Source organism: Loxodonta africana, chromosome 12, assembly GCF_030014295.1.
Source record: "Loxodonta africana isolate mLoxAfr1 chromosome 12, mLoxAfr1.hap2, whole genome shotgun sequence".
In the NCBI taxonomy this organism is placed as follows: Eukaryota; Metazoa; Chordata; class Mammalia; order Proboscidea; family Elephantidae; genus Loxodonta; species Loxodonta africana.
The window spans coordinates 93,080,320-93,101,158 of record NC_087353.1 but is presented as its reverse complement, the minus strand read 5'-3'; the positions used below and the strand labels follow the sequence as shown (position 1 = coordinate 93,101,158).

The following is a 20,839-nucleotide window of genomic DNA, read 5'->3' as shown; positions in this document are numbered from 1 at the left end:
CCATTTCTTCTAGGTTTTCAAATTTGTTAGAGGACAATTTTACGTAGTAATCTGAAATGATTCTTTTAATTTCATTTGGCTCTGTTGTGATGTGGTCCTTCTCGTTTCTTATTCGGGTTATTTGTTTCCTTTCCTGTATTTCTTTAGTCAGTCTAGCCAATGGTTTATCAATTTTGTTAATTTTTTCAAAGAACCAGCTTTTGGCTTTGTTAATTCTTTCAATTGTTTTTCTGTTCTCTAATTCATTTAGTTCAGCTCTAATTTTTATTATTTGTTTTCTTCTGGTGCTTGATGGGTTCTTTTGTTGCTCACTTTCTATTTGTTCAAGTTGTAGGGACAGTTCTCTGATTTGGGCTCTTTCTTCTTTTTGTATGTGTGCATTTATTGATATAAATTGGCCTCTGAGCACAGCTTTTGCTGTGTCCCAGAGGTTTTGATAGGAAGTATTTTCATTCTCGTTGCTTTCTAAGAATTTCCTTATTCCCTCCTTGATGTCTTCTATAACCCAGTCTTTTTTCAGGAGGGTATTGTTCATTTTCCAAGTATTTGATTTCTTTTCCCTAGTTTTTCTGTTATTGATTTCTAGCTTCATTGCCTTGTGGTCTGAGAAGATGCTTTGTAATATTTCGATGTTTTGGATTCTGCAAAGATTTGTTTTATGACCTAATATGTGGTCTATTCTAGAGAATGTTCCATGTGCACTAGAAAAAAAAGTATATTTTGCAGCAGTTGGGTGGAGAGTTCTGTATAAGTCAATGAGGTCAAGTTGGTTGATTGTCGTAAGTAGGTCTTCCGTGTCTCTATTGAGCTTCTTACTGGATGTCCTGTCCTTCTCCAAAAGTGGTGTGTTGAAGTCTCCTACTATAAATGTGGAGGTGTCTATCTCGCTTTTCAATTCTGTTAAAATTTGATTTATGTATCTTGCAGCCCTGTCATTGGGTGCGTAAGTATTTAATATGGTTATGTCTTCCTGATCAGTTGTCCCTTTTATAAACATTATATAGTGTCCTTCTTTATCCTTTGTGGCGGATTTAAGTCTAAAGTCTATTTTGTCAGAAATTAATATTGCTACTCCTCTTCTTTTTTGCTTATTGTTTGCTTGATATATTTTTTTCCATCCTTTGAGTTTTAGTTTGTTTGTGTCTCTAAGTCTAAGGTGTGTCTCTTGTAGGCAGCATATAGATGGATCGTGTTTCTTTATCCAGTCCGTGACTCTCTGTCTCTTTATTGGTGCATTTAGTCCATTTACATTCAGCGTAATTATAGATAAATAAGTTTTTAGTGCTGTCATTTTGATGCCTTTTCATGTGTGTTGTTGGCCATTTCATTTTTCCACATGCTTTTTTGTGCTGAGACGTTTTTCTTAGTAGCTTGTGAGATCCTCATTTTCATAATGTTTAACTTTGTGTTTGTTGAGTCGTTACGTTTTTCTTGAGTTATGGAATTGATATTCCTTTTTGTGGTTACCTTATTATTTACCCCTATTTTTCTAAGTAAAAACCTAACTTGTATCCTTCTATATTGCCTTGTATCACTCTCCATCTGGCAGTTCAATGCCTCCTATATTTAGTCCCTCTTTTTGATTATTGTGATCGTTTATCTATTGATTTCCATGATTTCCTGTTATGTATATTATTTTGTTTATTTATTTATTTTTTAGAATTAGTCTTAATTTGTTTGTTTTTGTGCTTTCCCTATTTCAGTTGCGTTGATATCAGGACGTTCTGTTTTGTGACCTTGTATTGTGCTGGTACCTGATATTATTGGTCATCAGGCCAAACAATCTCCTTTAGCATTTCTTGCAGTCTTGGTTTAGTTTTTGCAAATTCTCTAAACTTGTGTTTATCTGTAAATATCTTAATTTCTCCTTCATATTTCAGAGAGAGTTTTGCTGGATATATGATCCTTGGTTGACAGTTTTTCTCTTCATTGCTCTGTATACGTCGTCCCATTCCCTTCTTGCCTGCACGGTTTCTGCTGAGTAGTCTGAACTTATTCTTATTGATTCTCCCTTGAAGGAAACCTTTCTTTTCTCCCTGGCTGCTTTTAAAATTTTCTGTTTGTCTTTGGTTTTGGCAAGTTTGATGATAATATGTCTTGGTGTTTTTGTTTTTGGATCAATCTTAAATGGGGTTCGATGAGCATCTTGGATAGATATCCTTTCGTCTTTCATGATGTCAGGGAAGTTTTGTGTCAGGAGTTCTTCAACTATTTTCTCTGTGTTTTCTGTCCCCCCTCCCTGTTCTGGGACTCCAATCACTCACAAGTTATCCTTCTTGATAGAGTCCCACATGATTCTTAGGGTTTCTTCATTTTTTTAAATTCTTTTATGTGATTTTTTTTTCAGCTATGTTGGTGTTGATTCCCTGGTCCTCCAGAAGTCCCAGTCTACATTCTAATTGCTCAAGTCTGCTTCTCTGACTTTCTATTGCGTTGTCAAATTCTGTAATTTTATTGTTAATCTTTTGGATTTCTACATGCTGTCTGTCTATGGATTCTTGCAACTTATTAATTTTTCCACTATGTTCTTGAATAATCTTTTTGAGTTCTTCAACAGTTTTATCAGTGTGTTCCTTGGCTTTTTCTGCATTTATCCTAATTTCATTTGTGATATCTTTAAGCATTCTGTAAATTAGTTTTTTATATTCTGTATCTGATAATTCCAAGATTGTACCTTCATTTGGGAAAGATTTTGATTCTTTTGTTTGGGGGGTTGGAGAAGCTGTCATGGTCTGTTTCTTTATGTGGTTTGATATGGACTGCTGTCTCCGAGCCATCACTGGGAAGCTAGATTTTCCAGGTAATCAGCTAAAAAAAATGCAGTCAGATCCCTATCTGAATTCTCCCTCTGGCTCCAGGTATTCGGATGTTAATGGAGCCGCCTGGGGAGGGTGAGGGAGGGATCAGAGAGCTAGGAGTGTAGCACCACAGAATATAGAGCTGATCACCGCATTCACGCTCCACCCCCGTCTGCCAAAATCCGGGCGGGACGGCTCCCCGGTTGGGACGCTACTCTCCCCGCTCCGAGACCAGTCACTTCCTCCCGGGGACTTCTCCCTCCGGTGCGCGGCACCCCTCACGCGAACTGGGTGGGCGTCTCCCGCACGAATGGGTGGGCCCGCCCCCAGGGTCTATTCAGGAGAATATAATTGGACCCCGCACTCATGCCCCGCCCGCTTTCGCCAAAATCCCAGTGGGACGGCACCCCGGCTGGGATGCTGCTTTCCCCGCTCCAAGAGCAGTCACTTCCTCCTGGGGACTTCTCCCTCCGGTGCGCTGTACCGCTCACACGAACTGGGTGGGCGTCACCCGCATGACCAGGTGGGCCCGCCCCCTGGGTCAATTCAGGGGAATATAATTGGACCCCGCGCTCACGCCCTGCCCGCTTTCGCCAAAATCCCAGTGGGACGGCTCCCTGGCTGGGACGCTGCTCTCCCCGCTCCAAGAGCAGTCACTTCCTCCCGGGGACTTCTCCCTCCGGTGCGCCGCGCCACACGCACTAACTGGGTGGGCGTCCCCCCGCACGAACATGTGGGCCCCGCCCCCGGGTCGCTTTAGGGAAATATAGCTGACCCCCCCCCCGCTCACGCCCCGCCCGCTTCCCGCCAAACTCCCGGCGGGACTGCTCCCCGGCTGGGACGCTGCTCTCCCCGCTCCAAGATCAGTCACTGCCTCCCGGGTGCTTCTCCCTCCGGCTGCGCCGCTACGCCGCCCGCGCCAACCAGCTAGACTCTCTCCCGGGATGGGTTCAGGGGGGTAGGGCTGGGCCCCTTGTCTGTGCCGTCTGCCCCCCTGGGCTCTGTCCCAGATCGGGCTCCGAAGGTCACCTGCCTGGTACGCTGGCTCCTAGTTCTGAAAACGGTCGCTGTCTGCCCGTATTTGTTCGTTTTCCGTCTCTAAGTCTGTGCTTGTTGTTCAGAGTTCGTAGATTGTTATGTATGTGATCGATTCACTTGTTTTTCTGAGTCTTTGTTGCAAGAGGGATCCGCAGTAGCATCCACCTAGTCCGCCATCTTGGCCCCGCCTCCCTCCGTCTCTCTTTTGAGCTCCATAAGCCCCTTCTAAGGAGAAGGCCCTTTGCAAGCTAACTGGCTGGTGTTCTGATGCAGGCTGGCCAATTCCTGTGGCATGAAGTCCCTGCATGGACATGAACAAGCTAGGCTTTGCGAGGACTATCTTAACCTCACTTTTCAGGCTTTCAGATTGCACAGACTAGGACAATGCTTTTTCAAGTGAGGGTGTTAAAAACAAAACTAAATATCACCGTTTCATAAAAGGACTATGTAAGTCCAAAACAGAAGGAAGGATATAATTTAAAAATGCAGGAGAGTTGTTTAAATTGAATAAACTTAGTTTGGTAAAAAATCAGCTGCACAATCTTTTTTGTTCCCTCTCAGTTCACCATGACTGGTGAAAACTTCACCCATAGACGAGGGTTTGAGGACCACTGCTCTGCCAGCTGAGCCTTAGCTGAGGATGAGCATTTGAAGTGAATGTTAGCCTCTGATGAGTTCTGATGATACATGGTTGACAAGAATGGGCTTTCTTGTGTGGGCAGTGGAGGAGGATATCTGACATTGGCACCAGCCCGATTGATGGCTGCGGTGTCAATTTGTTGGTACAGTCTGTAAAGCAGGGTGTGTCGGGGGTGCCATTGGCAAATTGGGTGGGAGGGACGATCCCACTCATTGCAGGGCATTTAGCACGCCTGGCCCCACCCCCCAGTGCCAGCAGAGTCCTTGAGACATGCAACCACAAGACCTCCCCACCCCGCCACCCTGATTAGGAACCAGGTAGCTTTTGAAATTGCTTCCCAGCACTGTGTTTCACCCGACTATTTGTGTATGCATTGTGTGTGTGCGTGTGCATGTGTGTCCATGTGTGCGTGTTTGTGTGTGTGCATGTGGTCCTTTTTTTCTTCAGTCATTACACATGCAGAAAAGTGATGTGGATCTGATGAGAACAAAGCTTCGGCGCTTAGAAGAGGAAAATAGCAGGAAGGATCGGCAGATAGAACAGCTTTTGGACCCAACCAGAGTAAGTTTCAGTCCTGGTCCCCCCATGGCGGTGCCCTGCAATGGGCACAGGAAGCCTAGGGCGAATGAGGAAAAGGCTAAACCACGTGTTGTCTTATTTCTCAATCTGCTTGTTACAGGGCTCGGATTTCATTCGGACTTTGGCAGAGAAAAGGCCTGATACTGGCTGGGTGAGTACAGTCTCCAGCAAGACAGATAACCTTTCCACCGAGATCCTGTATTAAAAACCGCCTTCAGTTGAGAGACGTCTTTTCGTGAAAGCACTTGAACAAGAAGAGTAACAGATACAGGGGAAGGGTTCAGAATGTTCTAAAACCACCCTCCATGGAACCAGGGGCATTCCAAGAAGAGTAACAGACGAGGGAAGGGCTAAAAATGTTCTAAAACCGTCCTCCGTGGAACCAGGGGCATTCCAAGAAGAGGAACAGATACAGGAAAAGGGCTCAGAACTTTCTAAAACCATCCTCCATGGAACCAGGGCGATTACGAGAAGAGGGACAGTTACAGGGAAAGGGCTCAGAACCTTCTAAAACCACCCTCCATGGAACCAGGGGGATTACGAGAAGATGCTTCAGGACTTGTCCTGGGGAGTTTGCGGGAGGCTGAGCAGCTTACCTGCCACAAGGGCCAAAACACATGTTGTAGACAAAAAGCAGTCACAACGGGAGACTTCCCTATCACACTTTAAAAAAAAATACATTGTACATAATAATTGATACCGACTGATGACGGACACAAACCAGCAGAATAGAGTGAAGACCTTAAAGCAGATACTGACCCTCCTATGTATTGTGTAGTAATATATACCAGACTGAATGAAGCGAAATGATGGGAACAAGAGCCCTTACATGGGTACTGCTGGGGCAGCAGACAACAGACAATAGACAATAGCAGTTGGAGGGAAATGTATCATTATCGACCTATATGAAGTCAAGGAGGTACTTTAAAAAAAAACTAAAATACCAAAAGAAAACTGGAAGGGATGCAGTTTTGAGATTACTGAAGACAAAAAGATAAAACAACACTAGTGACGTGATTAACGGGTTTGATAACTTAAAATTAAAATTCATATAACTAAAACCGATAAAACTAAATCAGGGTCATGTGGGGGGTGGGATGATGGATAAATACAGCAAAGTTTTCGGTCCAGAATATATAAAGACTCTACAAATCTATAAAAGAAAACAATCTGCATTGACTAAGTGATTAAAACCCAGTTCTGTGCCTGGAACAGCACATAGTAAATATTGTGTGTGAATTCATCAGTATTTTCATAATAAAATATATTTTAGTTAATAGTAAATCCTAAAAGTTGTGTAGTTGTATAGATTGAAAACGTACATTATTTCGCTTGATGTTTTGTAATAGGACCTTCAGTCCTCCTTTTTTTTAATTGTTGAGAATATACACAGCAGAACATATACCAATTCAACAGTTTGTACATGTACAATTCATCAACATGATTATATTCTTTGAGTTGTGCAACCATTCTCACCCTCCTTTTCCAAGTTGTTCCTCTCTGTTAACATAAACTCACTGCCCTGAAGCTTCCTATCTAACCTTTTGAGTGGCTGTTGTCAATTTGATCCCATATAGATAGTTCTCTAAAACAGCACAATGCTCAAGGTGGACTACCAAATAAACTAACTTATCGTTTGGTTTAAAGAAGACTTCAGGGTGTTTTTGGTTTAAGGTTTAAAGTCTATCCCTATTTTTAAAATCAGGAAACTGAGGAAGGGACTTGCTTGAGGGGGTTCTGGGTGGTGACTTTGAGTTCTGGGAGGGCAGGTGGTGTCTCTCAGTTCTGTCATCCCCTGGCAATCAATGCGTGAGTAAAGGAATTATTTTGAATTGCTCTGAGTACAGCCTCACAGCTCGAAGTACCAAAATGAACACATGTGCTTCACATCAATATTGGCAGGTCTGAAAAAGCAGGTACACTCAGAATGTAGACATTGCATTTTAAGTTGGCCTGGCCATGTGAAAGCAATGATCTGTAGAACTGAACATACCGTTTGTCAAATACTGCTTTTTTAGGTCTATGTCTCAAAAAAATAATCCAGTGCAAAAAAACCATCCACATAAGGATATTTATTTATAGCTGTCCAGTGTTAGAGAAAACCTAAGGAAAAGGCATTTCGAGTTGATACCACTACATCAGAACCTCTTTAGAACACATCCAAATGCCCTGAAAGACCAAGCTACTGGGCTGAGGGCTGGGGACCATGGTCTTGGGGGCATCTAGCTCAATTGGCAGAACACAGTCTATAAAGAAAATGTTCCACATCTGACTGTGGTGAGTAGCAGCTGGGGTGCGCAGCCATCTAAGATACACCTACTGGCCCATCCCAGCTGGAGCAAAGGAGAATGAAAAAGACCAAAGACACAAGGGAAGGATTAGTCCAAGGGACTAATTGAACACAGCTACCACAACCTCTACCATACTGAGCCCAGAACAACTAGATGGTGCTCAGTTACCACCGCTGACTGCTCTGACCAGGATCACAATAGAGGGTCCCGGACAGAGCAGGAGAAAAATGTAGAACAACATCCCAACTCAAAAAAAAAAAAAAAACCCAGGCTTGCTGGTCTGCCAGAGAGTGGAGAAACCCTGAGAGTATGGCCCACAGACACCCTTTTAACTCAGTATGGAAGTCACTCCTGAGGCCCACCCTTCAGCCAAAGATTAGACAGGTCTATAGGGCCAAGAAAAACACACATGAGGGATGTGCTTTATAGTTCAATCATGTACACGAGACTAATGGGCACACCAGCTCAAAAGCAAAGAAGGCAGGAAGGGACAAGAAAACTGGATCAATGGAAACAGGGGACCTGGTGTGGAGAAGGGAAGAGTGTTGACACATTACAGGTTGGCAGCCAATGTCACGCAACAATTTGTGCATTAACTGTTTAGTGAGAACTAATTTGCTCCGTAAACTTCCACTTAAATCACCAAAAAAAAAAATTAGAAAAAAATAAGTAAAAAGGATATAAAGCAGCACAGCTGTGTACAGATACGTCTATGTGATTAACTTGAATGAGGACATAACCTAACCCACTGCCGTCAAGTAGATTCCGACTCATCTTAACCCTATAGGACAGAGTAGAACTTCCCCATAGGGTTTCCAAGGAGTGGCTGGTGGATTCGATCTGCCAGCCCGTTGGTGAGCAGCCATATCTCTTAACTACTGTACGACCAGGGCTCCAAATTTACATGATTAATTTGGATGAGGACATAGACTTCTATAAATAATGCATACTTTTATAGAGAAAGGGCCCTTTGTGCTGTTGTTGTTCTGATGCCATCTTTTATTATCATTAATGTTCATTACAAGCAGAAATCTAGATCAGAGGGTGTGTGCTATTTTCATTTTAATACCAACAGCCAAATTGTCCTTGAGAGTGTCTGTGTCTATAATTGAACTTCTCTACTTCTCATTCTTAATCCTTAAGAAACCTTTGCACACGTGCATAAGGAGGCCCAGGCAGGGGTTTGTATTGAAGGGTTGTTTGCGGTCACAAAAGTTGATTCCACTCTAGATATCCTACAGTACGAAAATGAGCACATAGACTATGGTCCGCTCATGCTATGGAGGGATAACGCAGGTATATAGGAGCTAGCAGGAAACCCTGGTGGCGTGGTGGTTAAGTGCTACGGCTGCTAACCAAAAGGTCGGCAGTTCGAATCCACCAGGCGCTCCTTGGGAACTCTACAGGACAGTTCTACCCTGTCCTGTAGGGCTGCTATGAGTCAGAATCAATTCGACGGCAGTGGGTTTGGTTTGGGTTTTACAGGAAGGAGCTAGCAGAGTTGTTCACCAAGAGAAGCTGTGGAATGAAAAGAGTAAGCTGCAGAATGATATGAAGGGTGCGGCACCGTTTATATAAACGGCAACCAAACGCCTTAATCTCAGGGTGTGCACACGTGTATATACACAGTAAGGAAGTCCGTAAGGATACACACCAAGTTGAGAACAGTAGTTACTTGGGCAGGGGGTATCAGGGCCAAAGGGTATTTTATAGCTTTATCCATAATGTTTTTCTACAGGGAAATTATTCATATATCACTAATATCATTTTAAAAAACTGGTGCTGTCAAGTTGACTCCGACTCATGGCAACCCCATGTGTGTCAGAGTAGAACTGGACTCCGTGGGGTTTTCAATGGCTTTGACCTTTCAGAAGTCGATCACCAGGCCTTTCTTCCAGAGTACCTCCAAACTTTCGGTTAGCAGCTGAGCACGATTACCTTACTACTTTAGTGGTTAAAAACCCGCTGCCATTGAGTTGATACTGACTCATAGTGAGGAGTTATAATTTAGGCTTAAATATTTTAGAGCCCTGATATATTAAATATCATATCGAAGCCAAAGTAAAATGTTTCTGCTTTTACATTTCAGCTAGCAGCTGAGCACATTTACTCTTTGCACCACCCGGGGACTCGAATATAATTTAAAGTTACTTTAAAATACAATTAAAAAGTTGGTTCGCTATCCAAAGAGAAAGAAAAGAACGTTCTCAGAAGACTATACAAGTGTCCCCTCCCAAATCGATAGGTTAGCAGAGAAGGCCAAGCTTCTTCCACCCCCAGGGACTCCACTCAGGGCCTTTCCCGGGCCTCTTTCCAGTTGTATTCTGGCCTCTCCCACTCTCAAGTCAACAGAGTGGCCGTAGGGTTAGGGCTGCTGTTGTTGGGTGCCCTCGAGTTAGTTCTGACTCGCAGTGACCATGTGACAGAGTAGAACTGCCCCCATAGGCTTTTCTAGGCTGTAATCCTTACAAAAGAATATCACGAGGTCTTTCTCCTTCAGAGCTGTCAGGTGGGCTTGTATTGTCAGCCTTTTGGTCAGCAGCTCAGTGCTTAACCATTTCACTCCAGGGCTCCTTGGGTTAGGGTAGGGCTAGGGAATTTTTAAAAGTACTGACCGATGTCCTGTCTTCTCTCCTAAGTGTGACTGTTAGTTAAAGGTTCTGCACCTATTGGCATGCTGATAACTGGTGGTGTATGCCTGTTCCATGGGGCCTCTCCTTCCCCAAGTGTCACTCAGCATCACGCTGAGTGTCGTTGAGCCGGGCACCAAGCAAGGTCCCTCTCACTGAGCCCACAGTCCAGAGAGAAGACACAGTTTTACAGAAGGAAGGACAGCCATGTGGAAGTGTTCTGGTGGGGGAGAGGTGCAGTGGGGTCACCGGACCAGGGCACCTAATCTCTTTGGAGGGTCGGGACAGTGCATCTCCAGACCAAGTGCTGTGGACTGGGGGACCTTCAGCTCCATCTGTGTGTTCTGTTGGCAGGTGGTCAACGGGCTGAAGCAGCGGATTCTCAAGTTGGAGCAGCAGTGCAAGGAGAAGGACAACACCATCAAGTACGGGGCGGTGGGGTCCTGCTCCCCGCTCTCTGCCCCCCAGCTGGTGGGGATTGACAGGCTTTCCTCCTCCTCTGTGTCAGTCAGTGTGTGCTGCTTCTCAGACCACAGCTCTAGGTCCCCTCCAGCCTCTGTTGTATGTCCTCACCGCCCACCCCCCACTTCCTCTTTATACCAAAAACATGATGGGACATAGAGGCTGCCTCTCTTTCTGTGACCTGCTTTCCTTCCACGTTTCATTAAGGAGCAATGTTTTCGTTTAGCCTTTTCTTTTGTTGAAGAAGGCCTTTCTCCCTGTGGTTTTCTGGGGTCACTGTGTATTACCAGCATCAATGTTGCAGGCCTTGATGGAGCCCTTGACGTCAGATGTCTCTCCCAGCCGCCCCCTCAGTTGAGTGTGATCCTTGTGCTGGTTGGAGCAGCTACAAGCTCCTTCCTTACCCAGTTCTTTAGTGCAAAGGGTCATCATTCTTTGAGGTGTTTATATTTATTTAAGGAAGGTAGAGACTCCACTTCCTACCGTCTCCTCCTGCGTCCTCCTGTGCGTTAGCTACTTGCCCCCACCTCCCTGCCAATTTATTTCTTGCTGAAGTTTGTCAACTTGACATCTTATTTATTTGCTGTTTTCTCCTGTGTTCTTGTGTTCTAGAATCCTCTCATTTCCTTGTTAGTGTCTTTTATCTAAGGCCTGTTAGATACTGAGTACAAAGCCAATTAAATTGGCAGCACTAGGAGGGAGACTGACCCTCTTTTTTTTTTATAAAACAAGTCATTCTCCCCACCTGCCCCCCAAAAATGGCTTGTCCTTAGAAAGCTCTTTCTTCATAGTCGCTCTGGTTTTAAAGATAGCATCATCTTTAGATAAAAGTACTTCTGGAGTCTCTTTATCTTGACTTGTGCTGCGGCCACTCCCACACAGAAGGAATACTTTTTGGTGTGACGAATTCTCCCATCAGTCTTGAGATGACTCTTCTGTTCAAGGCCACAAGGCCAGTGTAGGGCAGATTCGGGTTTTTTCTTTCCCAGGCCAGTTCCCTTCCAAACTCACCACTTCTCTGATGTTTGGGGGAACACGCGTGCTCTTGCCCTGCCCACTGGAAGTGCTGGCATTGCCGTGCTAACTTTGCACTTGGTTCCAGCAAACTTCAGACTGACATAAAGACCACGAACCTGGAAGAAATGCGGATAGCCATGGAGACGTACTACGAGGAGGTGCGTGCTGTCTTCCTTCTTCCTGGTGTGGGAGGGGACCAGGGGCTGACCCAGACCAGGCTGCCCTGTGGAACCCTGCCCTCCTGGTGCCTCGCGACCTGAATCTACATCCCAGCAGCTTAGCCTCTCCTCCTGCCACTGGGCGGGAACCAGGGATCTAGCCGGCGGGTTCTCAGAGGAAGGCCTCCTTCATGTTCATGATGTGTCTGTAATGCATTTTAATGTGGTCTTTACAGATTCACCGTCTCCAGACTCTCTTGGCAAGTTCTGAAGCTACAGGCAAGAAGTACGACCACGTCTCTGGGGGCATGTTTCTATGTTGTCCCCGTGTTGTGTAATTGCCTCTAGCAGTAGTGTGGCTGTGCCATGGGCACTGTGGACTTGGGAGTGGGCAAGAGCCTGTGCGTGGCTGGAGTTGACAAGTTATGATGCACAGCCGTGCCCATGTTAGTCATGTGTCCTGCACAGCAGCTTCCAGCTCAGCTTTAGGAAATGCTGTTCCACAGCGTGTCCCCCTCAGCAGAAGACATTACTGCCAAGTGCAAGTTCATTTTGCCACTTAAAGTCTTCCTAAATAAGCTTACTAGGAGAGACATCAAGGTTTCCCCTGTCTAGTAGATTTCTCTTATCTGCAAGTGTGATGCCAGGCTTTCAACAGATTAGAGAGAAGATGGTCCCTTATAGATGTGATCACGTCACTGGCCTGTGTAGCTACTCCTGACACTTACAGAGTGTTTACGTGGCATCAGGCACGGTTGTGTCCTTTCTCCTTTCCCCTGATGTTTTAAAAAGGGTTGGCAAGCATCTTCTGTAAAAGATCAGATAGCAATTACTTTAGGCTTTTTAGAGGTAAAATCAAAGATGCGATGCAATTGAAAACCTAATGGTAGCAACTGAGTACAGTGTTTTGTTGTACAGAGGAATAAAATTTTTTTGAGAAGAATGGAGCTCTGTTGTGGGGGCTAGTGTTTTGCTTAGCTGGGGTTCAAAGCCAGTGCTCCCTGCCACCATTCGGAGCTTGGGACTTTCAGTAAGCCAGTCTAGAGACCCATGCCCTAGGCCTCTCGGTGTCATCGCCAGGCTCCCCATGGAGAAGAAGGTGGGCCTCAAGCGGCAGAAGAAGGTGAGTAATGTCCTCCTGAACCTGACACGGAGCGTGCAGGAGCTGACTGAGGAGAACCAGAGCCTGAAGGAGGACCTAGACCGGCTGCTCAGCAACTCCCCCACTGTCCCCAAGATCAGGGGTATCCAGGGGCCCCTCCCTAAGGCTGGGAGGGGAGATGGGGACCCCAGGCATCCACACACGGGGCCTCTGGTGGCGGTGATGGAGGGTGCCCTCGGTATGGTCCAGGTTGGGTGGTCTAGGCGAGGTGCCACACCTGATGTGTCTATCCACGCCTGCTGCTCCTGTAGGTTATGTGGAGTGGAGCAAGCCCAGGCTGCTGAGGCGCATCACGGAGCTGGAGAAGGTGAGCGGGCCCCTCCATGGCTCCTCCCACAGCTGGGGGCCACCATGTTGGGGTGCAATAGGCATCAGAGACAGCGGGCACAAGGGGTTCACTCTACGTAGCACACGTCTGTGGAGAGGTGGGCCTGTAAAGGGGCTGTGTCCATACAGCACTGGTCCAAACCTGAGAGGGCAGGCATGCTCCCCAGTCAGAGATGGCCTTGAGGACTATGAACTCAGGTCCCTCGTTTGAAAGATGGGGAAGCCCCTGCCATGCAGCCCCACTTGGTAGACATTTATGTGCAGCCATAGTTGGTACACATGGTCCAAGCTCCAGAACCTTCCAGAATCCAGCCTGGAATATCATGGGCTGTTCACTGCCAGTAGCCCACCACACTGTTTTTCTCACCACTTGAGTGATGCTTCAATTTGCAGAAACTGTCCAGCCACACACCAGCAACCAGAAAGCCTGAGAGTTTAACCTTTCCTCCTGGTCTCCCTGTGAATTCTCAAACCAGCCAACGGTCTGAAGCTAGTGCAACAGCCCAGCGCCACTGCCTCTCGAGTAGCCTGGCAAAATACTGACCTAGAGTTGTCTCTATTGTTTGCCTAAGCAGGGAAATTTAAAAATAGTAATAATTTCACATACTTACAAAGCAGAAACTTAAGCTTTTTTTTTTTTTTTTAATGTGAATATTTTAAAAAATAAAGCACCCGGGGTGGTTCAGAAGCATGGTAGAAGACAGTGAGAGAGACACTGAAATGGGGGAAATTGGAAGGGGCTCAGTAAAAAAAAAAAAAAATTTTTTTTTTTTTTCAGTATCATTTAGCAGGCAAAGCAGGGATATGATTTAATTTCAAAACAGGTTGAAAATTTCAGAAACTCTAGGGAAATAATGGAGTAAATGAGCAAAAAGGAAAACAGTCTGTGAATTCATCTTCCCTTGTGCCCTTATCTCTGTTTCGCTGATGGCTTTTTACCCCTGCCCTACCTCTGCCCCTGCCCCTGCCCCTGCCCCTGCCCCTGCCCCTGCCCCAGGCTGAGTCTGCTCTCCTCCCCTCTAACTAAAGAGGACCTGCCACGGGTAGGGGTGTCCTCTCCTGGGGCCTCAGGAGCTGTGGGCCACGTCCTTCAGCCCTCCACGGCACACACACAACCCCTGTGTCCCCCAGCCCTCCACAGTACACATGGCGCCCCCGCGACCCCCAGCTCTCCACGCACACAAAGCGCTTTCCAAGCTCCCGACCCTGAGACCAGCCTCCCTGTGGTCTGTTGCCTCTCCTCTGGGTGTCATAAATGGAAAGTAGAGATGAGAACAACACCTAACAATACCTGTGTTGCCTTCAGAAAATAAGTTCACTGGAAAGCCCCAATTCGCACTCAGCAGAACCAGTGAAAGCGAGCTCCGTGCCTCACTCCTCATCCAGCTCCATGGTGCACAGGCAGCCCCACGTGGACCACCAGGAGGAGTGTGAGCGCCTGCGAGGCGTCCTGAAGAGCCTGAAGGGCGAGCGGACTGCGCTGCACACGCAGCTTCTGGACAAGGAGTACGTTCTAGGCCTTCTAGACGTGGCAGTACTCTCACTGTGCCTCCATGGGGTGAAAGATTTCCGATTTCCTATTGGAAACCATTGTTCCTAGAGCGAGACTGTTGTGAATCTGGGAAGCATGTTCAGCTGTAGGAGCCCTGGTGGCACAAAGGTTAAGCGCTCGGCTGCTAACCTAAAGGTCGAGAGTTTGAATTCACCCAGCGGCTGTGTGGGAGAAAGACCTGGTGATCTGTTCTCATGAAGATCACAGCCCAGGAATCCCCATGGGGCAGTTCTGCCTGTCACGTGAGGTTGCCATGAGTCAGAACTGACTCGCCGGCACCCAACAACCACGGCAGCTCAGCTCCTGGTAGTTACTGCACAAATATTTTTACATGGTTCTGAAACTTTTAACATTTTGATTGTGAGCTAAACGCAGCTTTGTGGTAAAAAGAAGGTGTTAATCAGCCACATCGTGTCATTAGAAGAGTGTGGGCTGGCTGGAGAGGGTGACGTTTAAATCTCTTTACACTGAATTCAAAGGGCGCTCCAAATCCCTTTTTAGAGGAATCTGCTTTCTTTGGTTTGTGTGAGATGACGAACAGGACCTTACGCCGATTTAGTTCTTTAAAAATTCAATAATATGTTTTTGGCATTCGATCTCTATATCAAGACGTACCTGCTGTAGAGCGTTCCGCGTGACCGTAGCATTTTGAAAGGCAAAGCCTGGAGATTTTATGTACTCGCTGCTGATCTGTGGTGTTTTGGACTGCAGCCCCCTTTCCTGTCCCGTGCCTTGTCTGTCTTTGGCCGCCTCTAGCCACGGCCCTGTCAGGAGTAAGTTGGTCTGCTGCAATGATGTTTAGGATTGTAGGTGCTGCAAGACTTTGGTGCACAGTTCCTTGAACTCATAGTGTGACCAGTGTGGTGTTTTCAGTGCCTGCGTCCTTCCTTCAGATGTGAACTGTGTGTGGAGCTGTGGAATTGCCGGAGGAAAGCTTCTTCCCTGCTAAACCATGAGGCCCATGAGAGCAGCCGCCTGGTCAGGGTCTGCTCACTTGGCGGTCCCTGGCACACAGCAGGTGCTCAGTAAACATCTGAGGGAATGACCAGCTGACCAAGCCAGGGCCCTCACCCTCTATATTGGCTCATAGAGTTGTAAATGAGTGCTTTTATTTATCCTCCTGGCTCCTGTTGTTCACTGTTCTCAAGTAAGTGAGGAGATCGGACTACATCCTTGTTTCTGAAAGGTCTTCCTGGCTGTGAATATTAGTGTAACGTGGCCTGTCGTTATAATGAACACTGAGATGTCTTTGGTTTTGTACATTCAGTTTGGAAGTGAAGCAGCTGCTCCGGACAAAGGCCGACTTAGAGAAGGAGCTGGAACACGTGAAGGAGAGTGAGAAGGAGAGAAGAGGGAGAGAGGAGACCTTGAGGTAAGTGGGCTGAAGAGTTAGCTTTAAAGAGAATACACAGAATTCCAAACTCTCCTGGCTTCCCTATGCTGCCTGCCTCCACCTGTCCTGAACCTAGCTTCCAGAGCGGTGTTCTAAAACTCCACCCTGGTTAGTCACTCCTCTTCCGAAAATCCTCTAGAGGTTTTCTGTCACCTTCAGAATAAGAATAGAGACTCAGCAAGGCTCTTCATGACGAGCTCAGTGCCCGCCTCCTGGTCATGGCCAACTCCCCACATGGGCCCCTCACACTTTTCTGACGCGCTTACTGACACACGTGAGCTCAGTGCTCACCTTGGGTCAGGATTCAGCTCAGGCGTCGGGTACCTCCTCAGGCACCATCCCTCAATGTCATTAGTCACAGCAGCCAAAAGGCAGACACCACCCACTTGTCAACAGGTACTGGATAAACACAATGGGGTATATACATACAATGGGCTATTACTTGGCCGTAAAGAGAAATGAAGTCCTGATACATGCTAGGACGTGGATGAACCTTGAAGATACGATACTGAGTGAAATAAGTCAGACACAAAGGGACAAATATTATACAATCCCACTTACATGAAGCACCTAGAATAGGCGAATTCACAGAGGCAAAAAGTAGATTAGTGATTGTGAGGGGTTGAGGGGGAGTAGGAGGGGCTGCTAGTAGGTGCTGAGTTTCTGTTTGGGGGGCTGAAAGCGTTCTGGAATTAGTGGTGAGGGTTCCACAACATTGTGAATGTGCTAAAAACCACTTAATCGTGCACTTTAAAATGGTGAATTTTATCTCAATAGTAAAAAATTAATAAGTAGATTAAAAATCTGAGCAGAACTATTTAGCGCTTAGCACAATTAGCAAGATTACCGGAACGAACTAAAGTTTTTATCTTCAGGAAAAATGCGACTTGATTTTGTCGGAAGGCTAGACTTAACGCAGATCAGAAAGGGCAGGTTTGCAGAGATGAACAGTTTTTACTTTGCCTTAGTGTCTCTAGTGAGGACATTAGCTGTATTTCCTGTCAACCACATGGTTTATTAAAAACCCCAAGTGGTATCTACCTATTCATCATTCATGCAATGAGGGAGACTGGATGGCTCAAGTGGTTTATAATTGTCTGCTAACCTAAAGGTTGGTGGTTCGAACCCACCCAGCAGCTCTGTGGAAGAAAGACCTGGTGAACTTGCTTCCGTAAAGATTACAGCCAAGAAAACCCTATGGGGCAGTTGTACTCTGTAACACATGAGGTCAGTATGAGCCGGAATCGACTCAATGGCAGCTAATAAGAACAACAAAGATTGCCAAATAATATTCCATCATTCATGCAGTGAAGTTGTTTCGAGGTCTTTCTTGGGTTCCTCCATCCCTGCCCGTGGAGCTCCAGTCCAGCAGGGGAGACAGGCAATAGAAGCACCATCTGCATGGGGCTCTTGGGCTCTGTCCCTGGGTCCAGTGAGGGTCCTCCATGGGGCCCAGGTGCTCAGGCAACGTGGCCGCTCAGTGCTGATCTGTGCCCATGGAACTGCCTCACCCCTGCCATGCAGCACCTCTTGGCAGGCACACGCAGGTCCTACAGCGTGACGGCACGTCAGGTTTGTCTTTTCCCTTCCCCCTTTAGAGAGCAAGTTCAAACACTGACCGAGAAGCTTCAAGAGCTGGAAGAAGCAAAGAAAGAAGAGAAAGACGATCTCATGGAAATAGCTCACGAGGTACAGTGTGGCTGGGTTTTTATGGTGGGACTTGGCAGAACAGTGGTGGTGCTAATTGTTTTCTTCCTGGCATTTCTCCTGGCCACATGCTGACAATTGAGTTTGCCTTTATTATCCCAGCTCATCTCTGTAAGTTAAGTTGTGGGTGTTGAAGTCAGGGTTCATTGATCGTCAGTTCATGGACTTCTTGAACTAGTCTTCTAGTCATAGTTGTTGAGCTGGTGCGCAGGGATCTTCCCAAAGCTTCAAATATGCAGAAAGATAACTATCCGCGGAGGGTGAGGAGGAGGTGGGAGAAGGCCCTGCTGAGCACCACCTGTCCCAGCACTGCATGAACACACGAGGCTCAGGGTACGATGTCGAGAAAGGCCTCGGAGGGGCAAGGTGCTCTGGGCAGCCCAGTGCACCTGATCAGGTGGTAGGTGCCTCTTGTGGTGAAGGGCAGGTTCTCTCTGCGGGGCCTCCAAGCAAGGGAAAGGGACTCTAGTCAGGCATGCCCTCTCTCCCCCTTCCACACCCCTGAAGTTAGCTGGGACAGTTCTCAGGGCTGTGAGGGGGTGATCGAGGTGTCCCTCTGGTCTGTCAGCTCAGCGCTGGCTGCATTGTGACTTCTGGGGCTAGAAAGTTCCTCCTCACTCATCCTTTACTCCAGTGAATGGATTCTCCAGGTGGCATTTTGTATGACAGAGTTACAGAATCTGGCAGGTATTAAAACAAGGACAGATGGCTTGGGCATTAATCGTGTGGCCACAGCATGCTCTGAGGGGCGCCCGTGGTGTAACTGTGAGCCACGTAGCAGTGTTGGGCTGGGCCACCATAGAGACGGGTGAGGCGTTGACTGCAGCAGCGTCTTTGTCTTCGCACTCCCTTCCCCCCTTCTCTGGGACCCTTATTCTAATCACTGAAGATCGGAGGACTGCCTGCAGACCCCCAGGATCCCAGGTCTCTACACGCAGCACACGTCAGCTGCGACGAGCTTGTGTCATTTCAGAAACCTTCTGCTTCAGAAGCTGAGATTGTTCACGGGGCTTAGTGAAGCTATGGGATTTAGTCGCCTGCTGAGAGTTGAAAATTAAGTTTTTTTTTAACCCTGATTGGCTTTTCTCTCCGAAGGCCAGGTCATTTAGCTGGATTCTTAGTTTTAAGGCTTTTTCTTGTCTCAGCAGCCACCGGACTGTGTGAACTTCAGCTCTGGTGCAGGAGGAAGAATAGCTGAGCTCTGGGTTTGGACAGGTACATGTTGAGTTAAACAGGTACATGTTGAGTTAAACAGACTGAGGTAGGCCGTGGTGCTGCCAGCAGGCCAGAGAGACAGGGTCTCCCCAGCACATGCTGGCCTGTGGCAGACAGGAGTGGGGGATGGAGCACTTCCCTCTCAGCCCCTTCTGGAGAGCTGGTTTGACCACTCAGACAGTGTTCCTTACGTGGCCCTGTCAGTGTCTTCCTATGGGGCTCTGCAAATCTCCTGAGAGATGCTGAGTCACTGTTCCATGTGGAGGGAACTGGACATTCTCTCCACAAGACCCTTGTTCCCTGCATGCCTGCCTTCTTTCTGTCGTGGGCTGATTTCCCGGGCTATACCTCGCGTTGTCCATGACTCTCACTCTGGCCCCACAGAGTGAATGTGGCATCCATGTGACAGAACTGTGCTCATGTTTCTCCTTTAGGCGTCAGATGCTATTACGATCTCTTTACAAGTGGGCTGCTCACAGGGGCCATGGTGATGGCAGCCCCAGGGCTTCCTACATGTGACTGACTCCCTGCACTTCTTAGAGGGACCCAACAAGACTTGAGGTGTTCCTGCATGTTTGAAAACCTTCCTTGCAAAGTCACATATTCTTTCGGGAGGACGGTGTTTTCCACAGGCAGCAGAGCTGGAAATACACATCACCTAGGTATAGAAGACTCCTCTCTGTTTGGCCTACTCACGTTGCCTGTAGACCCCGTCAAAACAGGAGAAGCACAGTCTGTCCCATTGTCTCCAAGCAACGTGTTGATTGGCGACAGAGTCAGGATCACCCTAGCACCGATCTTCTCCCTGTGCCTGATGGGCATAGGTCCAGGTGGAGGACGGGTGGGCACAGGCCCAGGTGGAGGACAGCGCTGTGCAGACCTGCTCTCCCACTTGGGCCTCGATGCCCTGCCTATTCGAGAAGGTCTGGAGCAGATGCCGCCTGTCGCCCCTGTCTTTGAGCCCCTCTGCTGCGGGTTTTGCACTTTCTCTGCAGCAATTTCAGTCGTTTGGATTTAAATCCTCCGCTCACTCGGTTGAATGCAGAGCTGCTTTGTCAGTACAGACACCTGACAGCAGTTACCGTCTTTTTCTCAGCAGTTGCTCCACTTCTCTTGACTGAGGTCGTGGGAGGTGGTACTTGGTGTCAAAATTACATTCGGTGTTTTTTATTTTGGCATCTTCTAATATGACCTTGAGGCTCTGTCTTCCTGTAAGTGGGCAGGAACACATTCTCCTAGGAAGGAGAAACGTGGCTTTACTCCGTCCCAGTCAGCACCCGCCCTGCACAGCTGCACACACGTCTCAGCAGTGACAGCTCTCTACAGACATGGCACTGGTTTCAGCCAAAAGACCCTTTGCTTTTTCTCCTTATTTCCCCTCTTTTTATTTACCTGCTACGGAGTTTAAAATATGCAGAAGGAAAGAACTTGTGGGAGTTTAATGATAGATTAAACTATTAGCAAATAAGGACGGTAATGTCATTAGTTGCTGTCAAGTCGGCTATGACTCATGACAGCCCCATGCACAATGGATCAAAACATTGCCCAGTCTTGCACCATCTTCATGATCACCGGTATGCTCAAGTCCATCGTTGTAGCCACCGTGTATTCTGAGTGCTTTCCAACCTAGCGGGCTCATTTTCCAGCACTGTGTAGAACAATATTCTGTTGTGAATATTGGCTGATTTTCAGAAGTCAATCGCCTGGCTTTTCTTCCTAGTCTTTCTTAGTCTGGAAGCTCTGCTAAAACCTGTCCACCATGGATGACCCTGCTGGTCTTCGAAATACCGGTGGCATAGCTTCCAGCATCACAGCAGCACGTAAGCCACCACAGTACAACAAACTGACAGAGGGGTGGTAGGAAGACAAG

General features: G+C 47.1%; 1 protein-coding gene across 6 annotated transcripts in view; it reads left to right on the top strand.

The window, feature by feature from the left end:
• Positions 1-20,839, top strand: part of IQCE (IQ motif containing E) — a 75,957-nt gene that overhangs the window by 32,575 nt on the left and 22,543 nt on the right. For 4 of the 6 annotated variants that reach the window (XM_064295971.1, XM_064295969.1, XM_064295968.1 and 1 more), the window contains 10 exons: positions 4,924-5,037; positions 5,156-5,206; positions 10,331-10,401; positions 11,541-11,613; positions 11,850-11,899; positions 12,694-12,857; positions 13,027-13,082; positions 14,409-14,608; positions 15,922-16,026; positions 17,646-17,736. In XM_064295971.1, the coding sequence (XP_064152041.1) occupies positions 4,924-5,037; positions 5,156-5,206; positions 10,331-10,401; positions 11,541-11,613; positions 11,850-11,899; positions 12,694-12,857; positions 13,027-13,082; positions 14,409-14,608; positions 15,922-16,026; positions 17,646-17,736 (975 nt within the window). The remainder of the gene's footprint in view (positions 1-4,923; positions 5,038-5,155; positions 5,207-10,330; positions 10,402-11,540; positions 11,614-11,849; positions 11,900-12,693; positions 12,858-13,026; positions 13,083-14,408; positions 14,609-15,921; positions 16,027-17,645; positions 17,737-20,839) is intronic. The other 2 variants (XM_064295973.1, XM_064295972.1) reach the window with 1 other exon arrangement.